Raw genomic sequence first — 21,780 nt, 5'->3', positions numbered from 1 at the left:
ATTGGGCGCCTGCAATCTAACTTTCCATTCATTTGTATTATGGCCGATCAGCACAACTTTTTTGCTTCATATCCTTTGATGTCTTCATCTAAAAAAAGTATATTTCTCAGTCCACAGGCATTTAATACAAGCCATAGTCAGCAACAAGCTCCGATTGTTGGGGAGTTTGACAACCTCATCAGTAAAACTTCTCCTAATTTGCTGTCAATCTGCACCTAATTGGAAATAATTACTGACTGTGTGCAGCTCATAATGGTGGAATGATTTGTATTTCAATATATCCAACATGTATCGGTGTGGCAAATTTGGGCTGCTGGCATGTTTCTACGCTGTTCCACTCTACTGCACGGAACGCGACAGGAGATTATTTTACCCTGTAGCTATCAAACTGTACAATTCCTCCCCCTTCTGTCATGGGGTAGACTGACTCCCCTTACCCCCCCCCCCCCACCCCCCCCCCCCCCAAATCTTTGCACATCCCCACTCCTGGACTTTCCACTCGTCTCTTTAATTTCATGTCTCATGTATCTTGTTGTGTTTTATGACTGTTGGCAGGTCAATTTCTCTCCTGGGATGAATAAAGTACTTTCGTATTGTATTGTATCGTATAACTCTATTCAAAGCAGCTCAGTTTTTTACAACTCAAAATATTTTCTTTATCCAGCCCTTATTTTTTAGTCAAACTTCTGGGAGTGGTGTTTCCACATTCGATTAAATCAGCAGAGGTTTTCTTACTTTGAGTTTTATTCAAACGTATTTGGATGTCAATGAGCATGAAAAATGTTCTGAACTAGCGCATATAAGCAGTGTTTGAAAGTGTAACCTTTGAAAATAAAAGCGTTTGATACATTTGAAATATATTTAACACAGCACAAGATGGTATAACACAACATATAGGAATTTTAAAGCAATGCAGTCCAAGGTCCGTGGCTAACACAGTTATAAATGACTGAATATGACCTCTTTCTTTGCATGTGACTCCAGACTTGCAGCTACAGTATGTGGCTGGTTCTTATCTGTTCTCTGAAATGGCCTAATAAGCCACTTCCACCACAAAATCCAGCCACGGCATATTGAAGGCCTGGTTCAGCAACTCGAATGACCAGGAACGAGGGAGATTATAAAGAGTGGAGGGCACTGCCCGGTCCATCATAGGCAATGACCTAGCCACCATCAACAGGATCTATAGGAGTCGCTGCCTCAAAAAGGCTCTAATCAGGTTTCAGGGAAGGATTCCTTATGGTTAATCCAGAGCCAGAAATCTCTGCTGGATCACCGGGACAATTGAGCACGATTTATTTGAGCAGCTGCTGGAAGAGGGAGAGTTATGAATGGAAGATAAAGGTGTGTCAGAAGGAACTGCAGATGTTGGTTTAAATTGGAGATAGACACAAAATGCTGGAGTAACGCAGCGGGACAGGCAGCATCTCTGGAGAGAAGGAATGAGTGACATTTCAGGTTGAGACCCTTCTTCAGACTGATGTCAGGGGAGTGGGAGGTACATAGATAAGACTTGGGTTTGGCTGCATTTGGAATATTGCATGCAGTTCTTGCCGACCCACTACAGGAAGGATGTGGAGGTTGTAGAGATGGTGCAGAGGAGGTTTGCCAGAATGCTGCTTGGATTAGGGAGTGTCAGCTACAGGGAGAGGTTGGATAGACTTGGAGTGTTTTCCCTGAAACAACGACGGTTGAGAGGAGACTTGATAGAAGCATATAAAATCATGAGAGGCATAGATAGGGTCGATAGTCAGAACCTTTTTTCCATGGTGGAGATGTCCAAGAATAGGGGGCAAAGCTATAAAGTGAGAGGGGGAAAGTTTAATGGAGATGTGTGGCCAATCTTTTTTACACAGCAAGTGGAGGGGACCTGGAATGCATTGCCTGGGGTGGTGGTGCAGGCAGATACGATAGTGATGTTTAAGAGGCTTTTAGATAGGCATATGGATTGCAAGGAATTGAAAGATGTGGATAATGAGGGATATGGATAGAGGGATACAGGCAGATGTGAACAGTTTAACTTGACCATGTTCAGCACAAACATCGTGGGCCTAAGGGCCTGTTTCTGTGCTGTATTGTTCGATGTTCTATGTTAAATATCGATCCGGGTTCCAATTACACAGATTGAAGATTAAGCTTGCCATATTCCAGCATATTCTCAGGCAACCATCTTCAATTAAATATATGCTTACATTACCGATGGTGCAAGACCATCTAAAACTATTTCTCAAACCTCACTTAAAAATACAAACACAATACAAAATTATTAAATCCAGGTGTGAGTTAATGACATAAATTTCCTCAAAAGGTGCCGCAGAATCTTCATAAATTGTTAAAAGTGAAAGAAGGAACATTTTAATATTGCAAAATAGTATTCTGAAATGCCATTATTATTTTGTACTGTTCATACCTGACATCCCACTGACTTCAATCTCTTCTTGCATCTTCTTGCTAGCTGCTACAACAGTCTTGTTCACAAAGGCTTCTCCCAGCAAGCGCTGGCTGGAATTAGGAGCATCATCTTTGGATGAGTTGTCTGCACTACCTATTGAATGAAAACCAAGAAAATAAATAATAAGGATGTACAAGGATAAAATCAATTACAGCAAAGACAAGAGATAAGTTACCAAAATACTACCAAGGAGACATAAGGAGTCTGAAGAAGGGTCCCGACATGAAACATTGTCTGTCCATTCCCTCCACAGATGCTGCCTGACCTGCAGAGTTTTTCCAGCACGTTTGTTTTGCTCGAAATACTCCCAATACCATCTATTTTTTATCAGAAGTTCACAACTCATAAGAGTAGAATTAGGCTATTCGGCCCATCGTCTACTCCGCCATTCAATCATGGCTGATCTCTGCCACATTCCAGGCACTCACCACTATCTGTGTAAAAACTTGCTCCGCTCATCTCCTTTAAACTCTGCCCTTCTCACCTTAAGCAATGCACGGTAGTGTTTCAAGTGTTCTAGTGATACCAGGCTGTATAAAGGTACATTGAAATGGATTGGTACATCTGTTTTAAAGATACAGCATGGAAACAGACCTTTCGGCACACCAACTCCATGCAGTCCATTGATACCCATTGATAGTAGTTCTATGTTATCCCACTTTTTCATCCACTCCCTGCATGTCCGTGGCATTTTTAGAGGTCAATTAACCTACAAACAGCAGATGTCTTTGAGATGCGTATATTTTAGAGATACAGTGCGGAAACAGGCCCTTCGGCCAACCGAGTCCGCACTGACTAGCGATCCCCGCACATTAACACAATCCTACTAGGGGCAATTTACACATAAACCAAGCCAATTTACCCACATACAATGCCAGTAAGTCTTTGGAATGTTTGAAGAAACCGAAGATCTTGGAGAAAACCCACGCAGGTCACAGGGAGAACGTATAAACTGCTATCAGACAGCACCCGTAGTCGGGATCGAACCCGTGTCTCCTGGCGCTGTAAGGCAGCAACTCTACCGCTGTGCCACTGTGGGAGGAAACCCACGAGGTCATAGGGAGAACATGCAATTACCACACAGACAGCAACCATGGTGTGGATTGAACCTGGGTCTCTGGTGCTGTGTGGCAGCAGCACTACCAGCTGCGCCACTGTACCGCCCTATCATAAGAACAGATATCTCCTTAAGAGCAGCAATATGAGGACTGCAACTGATAGGTTTTCTGTTTCAATAGACAATAGACAATAGACGCAGGAGTAGGCCATTCGACCCTTCGAGCCAGCACCGCCACTCAATGTGATCATGGTTGATCATTCACAATCAGTATCCCGTTCCTGCCTTCTCCCCATATCCCCTGACTCCGCTATCTTTAAGAGCCCTATCTAGCTCTCTCTTGAAAGTATCCAGAGAACCAGCCTTCACAGCCCTCTGAGGCAGAGAATTCCACAGACTCACAACTCTCTGTGTGAAAAAGTGTTTCCTCATCTCTGTTCTAAATGGCTTATCACTTATTATAACCATATAACATATAACCATATAACAATTACAGCACGGAAACAGGCCATCTCGGCCCTACAAGTCCGTGCCGAACAACTTTTTTCCCTTAGTCCCACCTGCCTGCACTCATACCATAACCCTCCATTCCCTATTCATCCATATGCCTATCCAATTTATTTTTAAATGATACCAACGAACCTGCCTCCACCACTTCCACTGGAAGCTCATTCCACACCGCTACCACTCTCTGAGTAAAGAAGTTCCCCCTCATGTTACCCCTAAACTTCTGTCCCTTAATTCTGAAGTCATGTCCTCGTTTGAATCTTCCCTATTCTCAAAGGGAAAAGCTGATCCACATCAACTCTGTCTATCCCTCTCATCATTTTAAAGACCTCTATCAAGTCCCCCCTTAACCTTCTGCACTCCAGAGAATAAAGACCTAACTTATTCAACCTTTCTCTGTAACTTAATTGTTGAAACCCAGGCAACATTCTAGTAAATCTCCTCTGTACTCTCTCTATTTTGTTGACATCCTTCCTATAATTGGGCGACCAAAATTGTACACCATACTCCAGATTTGGTCTCACCAATGCCTTGTACAATTTTAACATTACATCCCAGCTTCTATACTCAATGCTCTGATTTATAAAGGCTAGCATACCAAAAGCTTTCTTTACCACCCTATCTATATGAGATTCCACCTTCAAGGAACTATGCACGGTTATTCCCAGATCCCTCTGTTCAACTGTATTCTTCAATTCCCTACCATTTACCATTACGTCCTATTTTGATTTGTCCTGCCAAGGTGTAGCACCTCACATTTATCAGCATTAAACTCCATCTGCCATCTTTCAGCCCATTCTTCCAAATGGCCTAAATCACTCTGTAGACTTAGGAAATCCTCTTCATTATCCACTATCTTGGTATCATCTGCATACTTACTAATCCAATTTACCACACCTTCATCCAGATCATTGATGTACATGACAAACAACAAAGGACGCAACACCGATCCCTGAGGCACCCCACTAGTCACCTGCCTCCAACCCGACAAACAACCATCCACCATTACCCTCTGGCTTCTCCCATTCAGCCACTGTTGAATCCATCTTGCTACTCCTGCATTTATACCCAACAGTTGAACCTTCTTAACCAACCTTCCATAAGGAACCTTGTCAAAGGCCTTACTAAAGTCCATATAGACAACATCCACTGCTTTACCCTCGTCAATTTCCCTAGTAACCTCTTCAAAAAATTCAAGAAGATTAGTCAAACATGACCTTCCAGGCACAAATCCATGCTGACTGTTCCTAATCAGACCCTGTTTATCCAGATGCTTATATATATTATCTCTAAGTATCTTTTCCATTAATTTGCCCACCACTGAAGTCAAACTAACAGGCCTATAATTGCTAGGTTTACTCTTAGAACCCTTTTTAAACAATGGAACAACATGCGCAGTACGCCAATCCTCGGGGACTATTCCCGTTTCTAATGACATTTGAAATATTTCTGTCATAGCCCCGGCTATTTCTACACTAACTTCCCTCAATGTCCTAGGGAATATCCTGTCAGGACCTGGAGACTTATCCACTTTTATATTTTTCAAAAGTGTCAGTACTTCTTTTACTTTGAAACTCATAGTATCCATAGCTACTCTACTAGTTTCCCTTACCTCACATAATTCAATATCCTTCTCCTTGGTGAATACCGAAGAAAAGAAATTGTTCAATATCTCCCCCATCTCTTTTGGCTCTGCAGATAGCTGTCCACTCTGTCTCTCCAATGGACCAATTTTATCCCTCGTTTTCCTTTTGCTATTAATATAGCTGTAGAAACCCTTTGGATTTACTTTCACCTTACTTGCCAAAGCAACCTCATGTCTTCTTTTAGCTTTTCTAATTTCTTTCTTAAGGTTCTTTTTACATTCCTTATACTGCTCAAGCACCTCATTTACTTCATGCTGCCTATAATTATTGTAGATCTCCCTCTTTTTCCGAACAAGATGTCCAATTTCCCTTGAAAACCAGGGCTCTTTCCAATTTTTACTGTTTCCTTTCAACCGAACAGGAACATAAAGATTCTGTACTCTTAAAATTTCCCCTTTAAATGTCCTCCATTTCTCTTCTACATCCTTCCCATAAAACAAAATGTCTCAGTTCACTCCTTTTAAATCATTTCGCATCTCATCAAAGTTAGCCTTTCTCCAATCAAAATCTCAACCCTAGGTCCAGTTCTGACCCTCTCCATAATTATATTGAAACTAATGGTATTGTGATCACTGGACCCGAAGTGCTCCCCAACGCATACCTCCGCCACCTGTCCCATCTCATATCCTAACAGGAGGTCCAACACTGCCCCTCCTCTAGTAGGTACCTCTATGTATTGCTGCAAAAAACTATCCTGCACACATTTTACAAACTCCAAACCATCCAGCCCATTTACCGAATGTGTTTCCCAGTCTATGTGTGGAAAGTTGAAATCTCCCACAATCACTACTTTGTGCTTACTACTAATATCTGCTATCTCCTTACATATTTGCTCTTCCAATTCTCGATCCCCATTTGGCGGTCTATAATACACCCCTATAAGTGTTGCTACCCCTTTCCCGCTTCTCAGTTCCACCCAAATAGCCTCCCTAGATGAGCCCTCCAATCTATCCTGCCAAAGCACTGCTGTAATATCTTCCCTGACTAGTAATGCAACACCTCCACCTCTTGCCCCTCCAATTCTATCACACCTGAAGCAACGAAATCCTGGAATATTTAGTTTCCAATCACAGCCCTCCTGCAACCATGTTTCACTGATCGCCACAACATCATACTTCCAGGTGTCTATCCAGACTCTAAGCTCATCCACCTTTCTTACAATGCTCCTAGCATTAAAATATGCACATTTAAGAAACCCCCCACCTCTTATTCTCTGTTTATTTCCTTTTTTTTCTTTCTCCTCTTGTGCCCGAGTGCTTCCCTTTTCTGCTTCCTGCCTCCCATTCTGTCTACTAGCTTTCTCTATTTGAGTCCCTCGCCCCAACCATTCTAGTTTAAAGTCTCCCAGTAGCCTTTGCACTGTTATTCTTAAACAGTGGCCCCTGGTTCTGGACTCCCCCAACATCGGGAACATGTTTCCTGCCTCTAGCATGTCTAAACCCTTAATAATCTTATATGTTTAAATATGATACCCTCTCATCCTTCTAAATTCCAGAGTATACAAGCCCAGCCGCTCCATTCTCTCAGCAAATGACAATCCCGCCATCCCAGGAATTAACCTTGTAAACCTACGTTGCACTCCCTCAATAGCAATAATTTCCTTCCTCAAATTATGGGGTCAAAACTGCACATAATACTCCAGGTGTGGTCTCACTAGGGCTCTATACAACTGCAGAAGGATCTCTTTGCTCCTATACTCAACTCCTCTTGTTATAAAGGCCAACATGCCATTCACTTTCTTCACTGCCTGCTGTACCTGAATGCTTACTTTCATTGACTGATGAACAAGGACCCCCCAGATCCCATTGTACTTCCTCTTTTCCCAACTTGACACCATTTAGATAATAATCTACCTTCATATTTTTGCTACCAAAGTGGATAACCTCACATTTATCCACTTTAAACTGCATCTGCCATGCATCTGCCCACTAACCCAACCTGTCCAAGTCACCCTGCATTCTCATAGCATCCTCCTCACAGTTCACACTGCCACCCAGCTTTGTGTCATCTGCAAATTTGCTAATATTACTTTGAATCCCTTCATCTAAATCATTGATGTGTATTGTAAATAGCTGCGGTCTCAGCACCGAGCCTTGCGGTACCCCACTAGTCACTGCCTGCCATTCTGAAAGGGGCCCGTTAATCCTTACTCTTTGTTTCCTGTCTGCCAACCAATTTTCTATCCAGGTCAGCACACTACCCCCAATACCAGGTGCCCTAATTTTGCCCACTAATCTCCTATGTGGGACCTTATTAAATGCTTTCTGAAAGTCCAGGTACACTACATCCACTTGTTCGCCCTTGTCCATTTTCCTAGTTACTTAGAAACATAGAAAATAAGTGCAGGAGGAGGCCATTCGGCCCTTCGAGCCAGCACCGCCATTCATTGTGATCATGGCTGATCGTCCCCTATCAATAACTCGTGCCTGCCTTCTCCCCATATCCCTTGACTCCACAAGCCCCTAGAGCTCTATCTAACTCTCTCTAAATCCATCCAGTGATTTGGCCTCCACTACCCTCTGTGGCAGGGAATTCCAGAAATTCACAACTCTCTGGGTGAAAACGTTTTTTCTCACCTTACATCCTCAAAAAATTCCAAAAGTTAGTCAAGCATGATTTCCCCTTCGTAAATCCATGCTGACTCGGACTGATCCTGTTACTGCTATCCAAATGTGTTGCTATTTCATCTTTTATGATTGACTCCAGCATCTTCCCCACCACCGATGTCAGGCTAACTGGTCTATAATTCCTTGTTTTCTCTCTCCCGCCTTTCTTAAAAAGTGGGATAACATTAGCTACCCTCCAATCCACAGGAACTGATCCTGTTTCCTTACAATACCTTACGCAGAGATGCAAGATAGTTTATACGCATCGATGGTCCTCAACCAGATAAGCACAAAGATTATACGCATCGTTTTCCAAATACCTTTCAGGAAATTACTGTCATTGCACAGCTAAGGTACAAACATTCCTTTGTCTTCTTGTTCAACAGAGAAATTTAAGTACACATAATTTGTTTGGTTTTGAAAGAGCAGAAAGAAAATTATAATAATTTCCAAATTTCCAAAAATCATAATCTAAATCTTTCAAGTAATAATATATGTACGCTGGCAAACTGAAGAAAGCATTGACAGAACTTATAGGACAACAAATTAAATGTCTAACATTGTCATCTTGAATGACAAGAACTGTTTTTTTCCAGTGTGTCTAGATGCATAATAGTCTATGTGGAGGTGACAACCCAAGCTTTTTTTTGTGTTTTTAGCACAATCTTTGTGCTTATCTGGTTGAGGACCATCGATGCTATGGGACAGTACATCATGTTCCTACTTAATTTATTCTGGTCTGCTGAATATGGAAAAAAAAACGTAGCACACATAATTATTGCATTTCAAATTTTAATTAACAGTTATTAGTGAATCAGTTTCCAGTCCAGCTTCATTAACTAGATGCTATTTATATTCTATTTCTGTTGAATTGCTATCTTGTTTTCCCTTCTCAATAAATATAACACAAAGTCATAAAGCATGTAATCAGGCCCTTTAGCCCAACTTGCCCATGCTGACCAAGGTGTCCCATCTACAGTAGTCCCACCTGCTGACGTTTGGCCCATATCCCTCTAAACCTTTCCTATCTATGTACCTGCACAAATGTACAGTATTTCAATTATTGCTATTGTACTTGCCTCAACTACTTCCTCTGGCAACATGTTCAATATACCCAACAAGTTACCTTTCCTCCCTTACCTAAGCCTGCGGCCTCTAGTTCTTCATTCCCCGACCCTGATAAAAAGAGGCATTCACGCTATTTATGTCCCTCATGCTTTTTGTGCATCTCTGTAAGTTCACACCTCACTCTCCTCTCCTATGCTCCATGGAATGAAGTCCTAGCCTGCCTAACGTCTTTCTCAAATGCAGTCCCTTGAATGCTGGCAGTATACTTGTAAATCTTTTCTGCACTGTCCAGCTTAATGGCATCTTTCCTAAAGCAGGAGAATAAAACAGAATAATTTTCCAAGTGCAGCCTCAGTAGTGTATTTTACAACTGCAACATAATATGCTAACTTCTATACTCAATACCCTGACTGATGAAGGCCAATATGCCAAAAGCCTTCTTCACCACCTTTCTACTTGTGACACCACATCCAGAAAACTATGCATTTGTACTCCTAAGCCCCTCTGTTGTACAACACTCCCCAGGAGACTATCATGCACTGTGAAAATCCTAACCTCGTTTGACTTCCCATAATCTAACACCTTTGCCCTTATCTGAATTAAACTCTGTTTGCCCATCTTCTGCCCACTTGCCCAAGCTGATCAAGACCAAGTTGTGATTCTTGATAAACTTCTTCACTGTCCACGCTATCACCTATTTTAGTCATCTGCAAACTTAAGTACCATGGAATACTCATGCAGATTGTTGATATAGATGACCAACAATAATAGGGTCAGCACCAATCTTGAGGTTCACCTCTAGTCACAGGCCTCCGGTTCAAAGTCACGGGTTCTTCAGTCCTATGCAGTATACAGTAAACTTGTCTGTATAACGCATATCATTATAATGGTCTGCCTCTTTAAGGACACAGGCTGTTAGTTACACTGTGGAGGCTATTGAAATTAGCAAGGCATAGAAATTGACAGACGGTATTGAAATTGGCAAGAGTTTAAAAGTAATTGACAAGCAATCGCTTCCATTGACAGTGAACTCTATTGATCAATGTAATAAACAGCCTTTAGCATTTTTAGCTTGCAGTAACAAAAATACACTTTTAGCTGTTAAAAAGAACGATATTTGAAAACAACTCATCGTTTCATGGAGTGGTTAGAGTGATTCCCTTACTCAGTAATAGCGGACAATCGGCAATAAGGGACACCATTCCCATGGTACATTACAACAAGGATTTACAGTACGTTTTATTCTCAATCCTTTTCATTTGTACATTTTTTCAATTGTCAATTGCTAATAGGATCAGCTTCAATTAATTTTCACTGTTTCAATTTCAACTTAATTTAAGGCTACTGCTGTGGCCATCAATCAAAGCCTTCTCTTGTTTCACAAAGCTCTCTCTGAGTTACGCATTCAAATTGCACATAATAGCAGATGGGAGGACGTGCCAATGTGTCCCATTGAATTTCTCTGTCTTTTTAGATATGCATCCTGTGTAAAAACGTGTACTAGAAGCACAGACAATTATAAGTATGCAGTGGCGCAGCGGTAGAGTTGCTGCCTTTATTGTGCCAGGGACCTGGGTTCGATCCTGACTACGGGTGCTGTCTGTATAGAGTTTGGGCTTCCTCCCGATAATTCCAGTAATTCCAATTTCCTCTCACATCCCAAAGTCGTTAATTGGCCTCTGTAAATTGGCCCTAGCGTGTAGGAAGTGGATAAGAAAGTGGGATAACATAGAACTAGTGTGAACAGGGGATCAATGATCAGCATGGACTCAGTGGGCTAAAAGGCCTGTTTCCATGCTGTATCTTTCAATCAATCCTACTGAACACTCACACACTGTTCAGTTAGTCATTGTTTTCACAACTCTTGTCATCTGTGAATGATCAACTGTCCCGAATTAAAATTTAATTTTATACCAAGACATTAATATCTTCCTGTTCCTATAAATGTGGATGTGTAGATAGAAATTATGAGAGACATAGATATAGTGGACAGTCAGAACCTGGTTAGGTGATTGGGTTTGCGACCTTTCTTCAGGCTGGTTAGCTCATTTAACACCTAATTTGGGGAAACATAGAAACATAGAAAATAGGTGCAGGAGTAGGCCATTCGGCCCTTCGAGCCTGCACCGCCATTCAATATGATCATGGCTGATCATCCAACTCAGTATCCCGTACCTGCCTTCTCTTCATACCCCCTGATCCCTTTAGCCACAAGGGCCACATCTAACTCCCTCTTAAATATAGCCAATGAACTGGCCTCAACTACCTTCTGTGGCAGAGAATTCCACAGATTCACCACTCTCTGTGTAAAAAATTATTTTCTCATCTCGGTTTTAAAAGACTTCCCTCTTATCCTTAAACTGTGACCCCTAGTTCTGGACATCCCCAACATCGGGAATAATCTTCCTGCATCTAGCCTGTCCAACCCCTTAAGAATTTTGTAAGTTTCTATAAGATCCCCCCTCAATCTTCTGAATTCCAGCGTGTACAAGCCGAGTCTATCCAGTCTTTCTTCATATGAAAGTCCTGCCATCCCAGGAATCAGTCTGGTGAACTGAAAGTCCTGCCATCCCAGGAATCAGTCTGGTGAACTCGGGAAGACTCTTTGAAGCCAATTCCTGGTGTTTTGATATGCAGAATGTAATTGTTATAGGATGCTTTTGAAATGGAAACCCAGTATTGCCAAGGCATTAGTTGTGGTGTTTGGGTGATTTAAAGGGCACTGACAAATGAAATGTTTCAAACAGAAATAAAAATATTCATTTTATGGTTGCCTATGTTTTATTTTATTGGTGTTGTTCATCTCAGTGGGAAATATTCATTTTTATATGTCTGTAACAGCATTACTTGCAACAGATGGGTTCTGTGCCATAAATCGCTCTATTGAAATCATCTGGATTAAAAAAAAACACAATGAGATGGAATAAGCCAAGGAATACTGAGCCTATAAACCAAACATCTCCAAACCTAGTCCGCAGGCTGAAGTGGCCTACACAAATTCTGACAGGTAAATATTCTGTTTACAATCTCTCACTTTACAACAGACCAGTAATTTGTGGGACATAACCGAATCTTCCTTAAAAACACACTGGTCATGCTCTGAACTCATTTACTGTGGTGATACACTCCTTGTTTCCTTGTCCCCGACATCGTCTAATATTTCCCATGACTAGGAGGAACCCATTAGGCTGCATTAACATACAGCGCGGAAACAGGCCCTTCGGCCCACTGAGTCTGCACCGACCAGGATCAAACCCGGATCTCTGGTGCTGTAAGGCAGCAACTTTACTGCAATACAATACAATACAATACCTTTTATTGTCATTTGAACCTCACATGAGGTTCAAACGAAATTTGGTTTCTGCAGCCATACAAAAAAAGAACCAAGACACACACCAACACAATTCAATTCACATAAACATCCATCACAGTGAGTCCTCCTCACTGTGATGGAAGGCAAAACTTAAACATATCTCTCCCCTGCACTCCCCTCTCCCCCCCATGTCAGAGTCAGAGACAGAGTCAATGCTACCACACTGCTCTCAAGAGTCAGAAGAAATGTCCCGTCCTGATACGTCACCCATCTATGTTCTTGACATGATATTTGCTGCACGTCAGATCCAGGAAAAATGGCAAGAGCAGCACAGTGACCTCTTTGTGACCTTTGTTGATCTTATCAAGGCCTTCGATACGGTCAGCAGAGATGGTTTGTGGAAGATAATGGATACGTTTGCTGGCCCAGCAGGTTCATCACGAATGTCCGGCAGTTGCACGATGGCATGATGGGGAAAGTATTGGATGATGGAGACAAGTCGAAAGCCTTCCTAGTGGCAAACGGCGTGAAGCAAGGCTGCGTTCTTGCCCCTACACTCTTTAGCATGGTTCATCACCGCCATGCTGACTGATGCTTTCTGTGACTGTCGGGATGGTATACATGTCAAGTACAGGACTGACGGTGGGTTATTCAACCTCAGGCGCCTACAGGCTGTTACAAAGGTGAAGGAGACCGTCATCAGAGACTTCTTATTTGCTAATGATTGCGCTCTCAACGCCAGCACAGAGCAGTAGTTGCAGCACGAAATGGACTGCCTCTCACGAGGCTGCAACAACTTTGGTCTCACCATCAGCACTAAAAAGACTGAAGTTATGTACCAGCCTCCGCCTGCAATGCCCGACCAAGCGCCACACGTCGCAGTAAAGAGGCAGAATCTACTGGCAGTCGACAATTTCCCCAATCTCGGCAGCACACTCTCATGAGCAGTGAACATAGATGCCGAGCTCAACAACAGGATCTCCAAGGCCAGCGCTGCCTTCGTGAAAATGTTTGGGAGAGGAGAGGACTCAGCATTCCCACCAAGATTAAGGTTTACCGTGCAGTAGTTCTCACTACCCTCCTCTATGCCTGAGACCTGGGCTGTCTACAGCAGACACACCAAACAGCTCAAACACTTTCACTTAAGCTGTCTCCGCAGACTCCTCCACACTACATGGCAGGACAAAATCCCGGACATGGAAGTCCTGCAACAGGCCGGCAACCCCAGCGTCTACACCCTCCTTCAGAAAGCCCAAGCCAGATGAGCTGGCCATGTCATCCGAATGCCAGACCGACGGCTGTCAAACCAGCTGTTGTACGGAGAACTGTTTCAGGGCAAGCGCTCAGTTGGGGGCAGAAGAAACTCTTCAAAGACTGCCTCAAAGTGTCCCTCAAAGACCTTAACACCAATCTCAATACTTGGGAGTCGCTTGCTCTGGACCGCCCAACTTGGCGAAGCAAGATCACCACAGGAGCGCGTGCAGCTGAGAAGAAGCGCACCGCAGAAGCTCAGAGAAAACCCGCCGCGCGCAAGGCACGAGCCACTTCAACTTCTACTGCAGCACCCACCCAACAGTGTCCCATATGCGGGCGAGCCTTCCGGGCCTAGATCGGTCTCACCAGCCACCTCCGCACCCACAAACAAAAACACTGATGTCATAGTCTTCTTCGACTACGAAGGATGAACAACAACAACAACAATGTTCTGCAGGGATGCTGTATGACCTGCTGAGTCACTCCAGCGGTACACAAAATTGCTGGGGGAACTCAGCGGGTGCAGCAGCATCTATGGAGCGAAGGAAATAGGCGAGTCACTCCAGCGCTTTGTGCTTTTTTCAGCTATATGATCTATGTGGTTTTCAGAGCAATCCCATTCCCATTCCCCCATTTATTTCTATGTAAACTATTCCCTATCACGCATCCATCATCTCTTTCCAGATTCACCCACCAACCATCTCCAGTGAAGGCAACTTACAGTAACCAATTACCTACCGAACAGCACGTCTTTGGGATGTGGGAGGAAATCAGAGCACACAGTCGCAGACTGCGAATTCACAGTCACAGGGAGAAAGTGCAAACTCCACAAAGACAGCACTCATGGACAGGGTCCAACATAGGAACATAGAAAATAGGTGCAGGAGTAGGCCATTTGGCCCTTCGAGCCAGCATCGCCATTCAATATGATCATGGTTGATCATCCAAAATCAGTATCCCGTTCCTGCTTTCTCCCCATATCCCTTGATTCCGTTAGCCCAAAGAGCTATATCTAACTCTCTCTTAAATATATCCAGTGAGCTGTGGCCCATCCGAGCCCAGAAGGCTCGCACAGCATGAGCTGTGCCCAATCCAGGCAAGCCCCAGGCTTCTGTAGGGCCTCCAGCCATTGCCTTCCTGGGACCTATGAATCATCCAGTGAACCAACGTCCCTGTCCTCACCATCAACATTTGTGCCCAGGGGGTGCCTCCTGCAGCCGAACTTTGAGGACAGGTAAGGCCAAACCCCGATCATTCTCCCACCGGCCTTGCTCCTTGTCGCCGCCTCCCTTATCTCAGTCTCTGGTCTTCGGACAACGAGCAGAGGCCATCTTGACAGCTTCCCCCTGCAGTCCGCGGCCCGCACGGTCTTGTATGTTAACCATTGGAGATGGATCATTGATGGTCATTCATGATGTCCCAAGCTTCAAGCACCCACGTTCAATGGCTAGCCCTCCATGACTTGGTTGGGACAACTTTCTGCTCTTCCAGAATTTGATTATGGACAAGCAAAATATTAAATACATGAGGGTGGAAGAGTGAAAAGAGTGGACCCACCCTGCAAGCCACTGTGCAGAGCAATGGGGAATTCACCCCAACAAGAATCCATGTCCATGGTTAGAATTGTGATTAGGGTTGCCAACTTTCTCATTCCCAAATAAGGGACAAAAGGTTAAAATAAAGGACAAATTCCTGACGACATAAAGTACAGAAGGCCTTCGTCGAGTCACCGCTGACGGGCATAACCCACGTCTTTTTTGCTTCCAATTGCTTGTTATAGCTGCACAGTCTTTATTTTTGCAGGTTTATCCATATTTGCACATGCCAAACCGACCGAACAACACCAGACGTTACGGAAACTTTTTGTTTTGGCAGGAATTGGCAAAATATAGCGTATAACTATTGCACATAAGGGGGCCTGTGATTGGATGATGGGTGAATCACTTGTGCGTGGCTTCAACAGCACATGCAACGTGCACGCACGCACGCTGTTGCATCAGATCTAGGATATGACTGTAAGGGTGCCCTCTGGTGATTACAGAGTACAGATGCTCCTCGACTTACAATGCTTTGACTTACGATATTTTGACTTTATGATGGTGCAAAAGTGATACACATTCAGTAGAAACCGTACTTCGAATTTTGAATTTTGATCTTTTCGACGAACCAGGCGTGCAACTGATGCACGGAAAGTGACAGGATGTCAACCAAGTCACCAAGTCCGGGGCAATTCGTTGACTGACTCGGCTGTGGCTGGGTGAATGATGAGTTGGCCCGGGTGCTGGACTGCACACACAGCCCAGCCGGTGGGCCAGCTGAGGAGATTTGGCTCGGCCAAAACGTTGTGTTCTGCTGCAAGCAAAGTCTAGCACCTCATCCAACTCATGAACCGATGATCGGCCTTGAGAAGGAGGGGTGGTGGTGTAGGCGGTAAGCGAAGGTCGGACAGCTGGCTGGGCTTTCGACCGACGGGGTCACGGGCGAGGGCGCTGCTCCTGCACTCCATGGGCTGCAGTACGTCGGGACGGGTGAGGCGGGGCCGGATGCGGCATTCCGATCCCTACAGTCCCCTCGACCTGAATAGTAGCAGTCAAATATGGGAAAAGGGCGCTCCCGTATGGGACAAACCAATTTAGCCCAATGTACGGAATGTCCTGGCTAATACAGGACAGTTGACAACCTTACTCACCAGTCCCTGAGGAAAGCAGGAGTAGCAAGGGGAACATAGTCACTGCGGATGATCAGAGGCAGAGAAGGGCACGTTAGATCAGTATGCGAGGTAGAAGGGACCAAGAGGATAGGTTGCACACACACTCACTCACACCCATACACACATGCACCCTCTCACTCATGCACGCACACACACGTACGCACACACACGCACGCACTTACACACACACGCACGCGCACACACACGCACTCACACATACACACACTCACTCACATACAAACACACTCACTCACACACGCACGCACACATTCACACACATGCACGCACACGTATGCACACGCACACACACTCACATACAAACGCACATACACTCTCACTCACAAACATTGCGCGCAAAGTCCGGCGTCCAGGCCAAAACTCCTCATCTGGCTCACCGGCTGGGCTTTGTGTTCTGCTGCACGCAAAGTCCAGCACACCATCCGACTCATGAAGCGACGATCGACCAGGAGAAGGAGGGGTGGTGGTGTCGGCGGTAAGCGAAGGTCCGATGGTCGGACAGCTGGCCGGGCTGCCGACCGACGGGGCCATGGGCTAGGCGCTGCTGCTGCACTCCATGGGCTGCACTATGTCGGGACGGATGAGGCGGGGCCGAATGCGGCGCTCCGACCCGACAGTCCCCTCAACCCGAGTAGTAGCAGTCAAATACAGGACACGGGCAGTCCCGTATGGGACAAACCAATTTAGCTCAATATACAGGATGTCCCGGCTAATACGGGACAGTTGGCAACCCTAATTGTGATCCATCAGCTTCACACATTTTTTAGAACTCCTTTGGTAAATGCTACCAGAAATAAAGTTTAAAAAATGGATCTACAATATCACTTATGAAATAATGAATGAATGAATAAGTTTATGAATGAATGAATGAATGAATAAATTTATTGGCCAAGTATTCACATACAAGGAATTTGCCTTGGTGCTCCGCCCGCAAGTGACATGACATACAGTGACAGTTAAGAATGATACATAAAACATTAAACATTAATAATAAAACATTATTGATTAAATAAGGAGGGCAGATTGTGGAAAAGGACACAATGCGCTGAAGTAACCCAGCAGGTCAGGCAGCATCTCTGGAGAACATGGACAGGTGACGTTTCGGGTCGAGACCGAACTTCACCTATCCCTGTTCTCCAGAGATGCTGCCTGACTTGCTGAGTTACCCCAGCACATTGGGGTCTTTTGCGTATTAACTAGCATCTGCAGTTCCTTGTATCGACATTTGGACCCAAAGCAGACCAGGCAAACACTGGGCTTCTGTGATGCTCTGTAGACCATGTCACAGCTCCACCTTTACTCTACCATTGCAATTACTTCAGAGGATCGAGCCCACTTCAATGAGCAGTGCAGGAGCAGGGCAGGAGCAGCACCAGACAGACCTAAACATAGTGAGTTGCAGCCCATTGAAGCTGCAGTTCAGGGCCACTTGTAGGCAGATTGAGGAGTTTAAATTTCTCTGAGTTACTTGATGTTGCCTGGCTGATGGACCACAAACTAAAAAAAACATTGAATATAGAGGGTCGACACAAAGTGTTGGTGTAACTCAGCGGGTCAGGCAGCATCTCTGGAGAAAAACGATGGATGACGTTTCAGGTCGGGACCCTTCTTCAGACTGCATTGATGTCCATCGATAGTCTGCCTCCTGCGATGGAGACAGGGAGATCGAGAAAGGGGAGAGAGTTGTCCGAGATACTCCAGGTCAATTTGAGGGCAGGGTGAAAGCTAGTGGTGAAGTTAATAAAGTCCATGAGTTCTGTACGGGTCCAGGAGGTAGCCCCGACACAGTTGTTGATGTAGCAGAGAAAGAATTAGGGGATAGGGCCAGTGTATGCCTCGAATAAGGACTGTTCGACGTAACTGACAAAAAGGCAGGCACAGTTGGAGCCCATGAGAATGCCCATGGCCACGCGTTTGATTTTGAGAAAGTGAGAGGAGTCAAAGGAGAAGTTGTTGAGGCTGAGGACAAGTTCAGCTTTGGCAGAGAACAGTGTTAGTGGAGGGAGATTGGTTGGGTCTTTGATCGAGGAAGAAACAAAGGGCCTTGAAGTCCTCCTGGAGGGGGATGGAAGTATAGAAGGAAGGTGAAAATTAGTGAACGGGGGCCTGGAAACTGAAAGTAGTTATAGATGCTGCCTGACCCGCTGAGTTACTCCAGCACTTTGTGTCTATTTTTGGTATAAACCAGCATCTGCAGTTCTTTGTTTCTCAATATAAAGGGTTGTTTGGCTCATTGACAGACATTTTGTGTGGAAGATCAAAATAAGCAGCTTCAGCACATTAACATTAATTCACTGTAATGTGATACCATCAATGCATTCGCATAAAGTGTTTTACATGATTCATGTTCATGCCAATTTGAATCTTTTATTTTTATTAAGCAGATTAAGTCGAAATTGTTTATGGCATAATGTATATCAATATCCTTCATATTATAGTCACTGAGCTTATAGGGCTATAATTACAAAACTAGGAATATAATTTTGAAAAAGCTATTACATGTTAAGGCAGACCAGAGCAGGTTTTTAACCATGATTCAGTCATGTTCTGAAATTAGGTCTCATATGGTTGGCCATAGATCACTTGTTACAAATTTCATACAGCTTTGCATTATTCACCCAGTCACACTTCCACTTCCCATTGGATAAAATCCATATATTACAGTTCCACGACACACAGCAGGGAGATAACGACCAATATCCTCAAGGTTTGAATGCACTTTAGACGTGATAACAATATTTATTTTAATTTGCTTGTTATGATTTTTATGTCCTTCAACTCGAGAACTGTCAGTTATTGGGGAGTGAAACCAGACCTAGAGTGCAAAATAACTTTTACAGTTCCCCAGGGAAGCATCTTGGGTCTCAACGCCAAAGAGTCACATTTCATTTCAAATTTTAGTGATCCCATTTGGCTCTCTAAAATTGACCGTCTCATTGTGCTGACTGACGGAGAGTTTTCTGCTATGGAGCCATCGCTGGAAGTGTAATTTTCCACAGTACGCTAATTTTGTCGGTAAATGACAATTCTGACTGATTGAAAGATATTTCATGGAATCAGGTCCTTTGGGTCACCTGGTCCACGCTGACCATCAATCACCCGTTCACACTATCCCACTTTCTAATCCACTCCCTGCACACTTTGGGCAATTTACAGAGGGCCAATTAACCTACCAAGCCACACTGTTTTGGGACGTGAGAAGAAACCAGAGCATCCAGAGCAGTCACAGGGAGAACGAGCAAACTCCACACTGACAGCACCTGAGGTCAGGATCAAACCGGGTCTCTGGCGCCGTGAGGCTGTGGCTGGACCACCGTATTTCATTGTACCTTGGTACACGTGACAGTCCGAACGCTTTACCCAGGGTGGAAATGTCCCACACTATAAAGTGTGAGGGGGAAATTCTAATGGAGATGTGTGGGGCACGTTTTTTACACAGAGGCTGGTGGAGCCCGGCACATATTGCCAAGGGTGGTGGTGGAGGCAGATATGACATAGCGTTTAAGATTCTTTTAAATGGGCACATAGATTTGTAGGGATCACTTGCAGGCAGATGGGATCAGTGCAACAAAGCATCACGTTTGGCACAAATATTGTGAGCCGAAGGGCCTGTTTCTGTGCTGTACTGCTCTATGTTCTAAACTAAATTAGATATGAGAGATACAGCATGGAAACAGGCCCTTCGGCCCATTGAGTCAGTGCTGACCCAGATACCCCAGATACTGGCCCTATCCTACATTCTAGGGGCAATTTACAATTTACAGAAGCCAATTAATCTACAGACCTGGACGTCTTTGGAGTGTGGGAGGAAACCGGAGCACCCGGAGAAAACCCACGCAGGTTATGGGGAGAATGTGAAAACTCCATACAGACAGCACCCCTGGTTAGGATCGATCACCATATCTGGCCAGAGGCTGAAGCTCCCTCTATATTTTTCCATCATGGTTACACTCCGACACGTGACCTGTTAAGGATCCAGTCATTTTAAAAAGAAAAATGTGATCATTATACTCACTTGTTAGATAACAGTCGAGGCTAACAGTCACATTATCCAGTGCAATTACTGCACTTGACTCGTCGGTCCATGCAGTGTTCAGCTGTAACCAGAACCTGTGAAAGCAACAATTATCTGAATGAAAGTGATGTTTTCTCCGGCAGGTCACAATAAGGTCTTCAAAGACATTTTTGTTTAAAGAAAGAGAACCACTTGAGTATTAGCACAATGGCAAATCCAAATGGTTTCAGGCCAGAACATGCAGCCTACATCGATCAAGTGGAGCAAATAAAGGCAGCAGTGCTGCAAAACAAAATCGCAAGAAGCAAACAAAAATAATGTGGCATATGTTAAAATCATCCAACTATTCACATAAAATCCGTGTTCAAAAATACACTGCAAATGTCTCAAACTTTTGTTTGCTTGGGTTAAACATGAGTAGAATCCCTATTTTGTCTTCTTGCAATATTAAGCATTACCATGGGAACTCATCTCAAGAATCATCAGAGATGAGTTGATGCTCATTGACTCATCAATTCATTTGTGATGCTTCTTGAGATGGGTTCCCAGGGGGTCATCTCAACCCAATCTAAGGATTTAAACTTTAGACTTCAGAGATACAGTGGGGAAACAGACCTTTCGGCCCACCGAGTTCGATAGACAATAGACAATAGACAATAGACAATAGGTGCAGGAGTAGGCCATTTGGCTCTTCGAGCCAGCACCGCCATTCAATGTGATCATTGCTGATCATCCCCAATCAGTACCCCGTTCCTGCCTTTCCCCCATATGCCCAGACTCTGCTATCTTTAAGAGCCCTATCGAGCTCTCTCTTGAAAGTATCCAGAGAACCCGGCCACCACTGCCCTCTGAGGCAGAGAATTCCACAAACTCACAACTTTCTGGTGACAAGATGTTTCCTCATCTCCGTTCTAAATGGCTTACCCCTTATTCTTAAACTGTGGCCCTTGGTTCTGGACTCCCCCAACACCGGGAACATGTTTCCTGCCTCTAGCGTGTCCAAATCCTTAATAATCTTATATGTTTCAATAAGATGCCCTCTCATCCTTCTAAATGCACGCTGACAATTGATCACTGTGTACACTAACACTATCTTACACACTAGGGGCAAGTTGCAATTTATAGAAGCCAATT

At 44.2% G+C, this 21,780-nt stretch overlaps 1 protein-coding gene across 1 annotated transcript in view; it reads right to left on the bottom strand.

Annotated features, from left to right (window-relative positions):
* Positions 1 to 21,780, bottom strand: part of alk (ALK receptor tyrosine kinase) — a 288,715-nt gene that overhangs the window by 251,271 nt on the left and 15,664 nt on the right. The window contains exons 2-3 of the mRNA XM_033025471.1: positions 20,647 to 20,741; positions 2,411 to 2,545 (exon numbers count right to left, since the gene is read on the bottom strand). Of these exons, the coding sequence (XP_032881362.1) occupies positions 2,411 to 2,545; positions 20,647 to 20,741 (230 nt within the window). The remainder of the gene's footprint in view (positions 1 to 2,410; positions 2,546 to 20,646; positions 20,742 to 21,780) is intronic.

This window comes from Amblyraja radiata, chromosome 8, assembly GCF_010909765.2.
Source record: "Amblyraja radiata isolate CabotCenter1 chromosome 8, sAmbRad1.1.pri, whole genome shotgun sequence".
Taxonomy (NCBI): domain Eukaryota; kingdom Metazoa; phylum Chordata; class Chondrichthyes; order Rajiformes; family Rajidae; genus Amblyraja; species Amblyraja radiata.
Note: the sequence above shows the minus strand (reverse complement) of the source record. Positions and strands in the feature narration are given on the sequence as shown.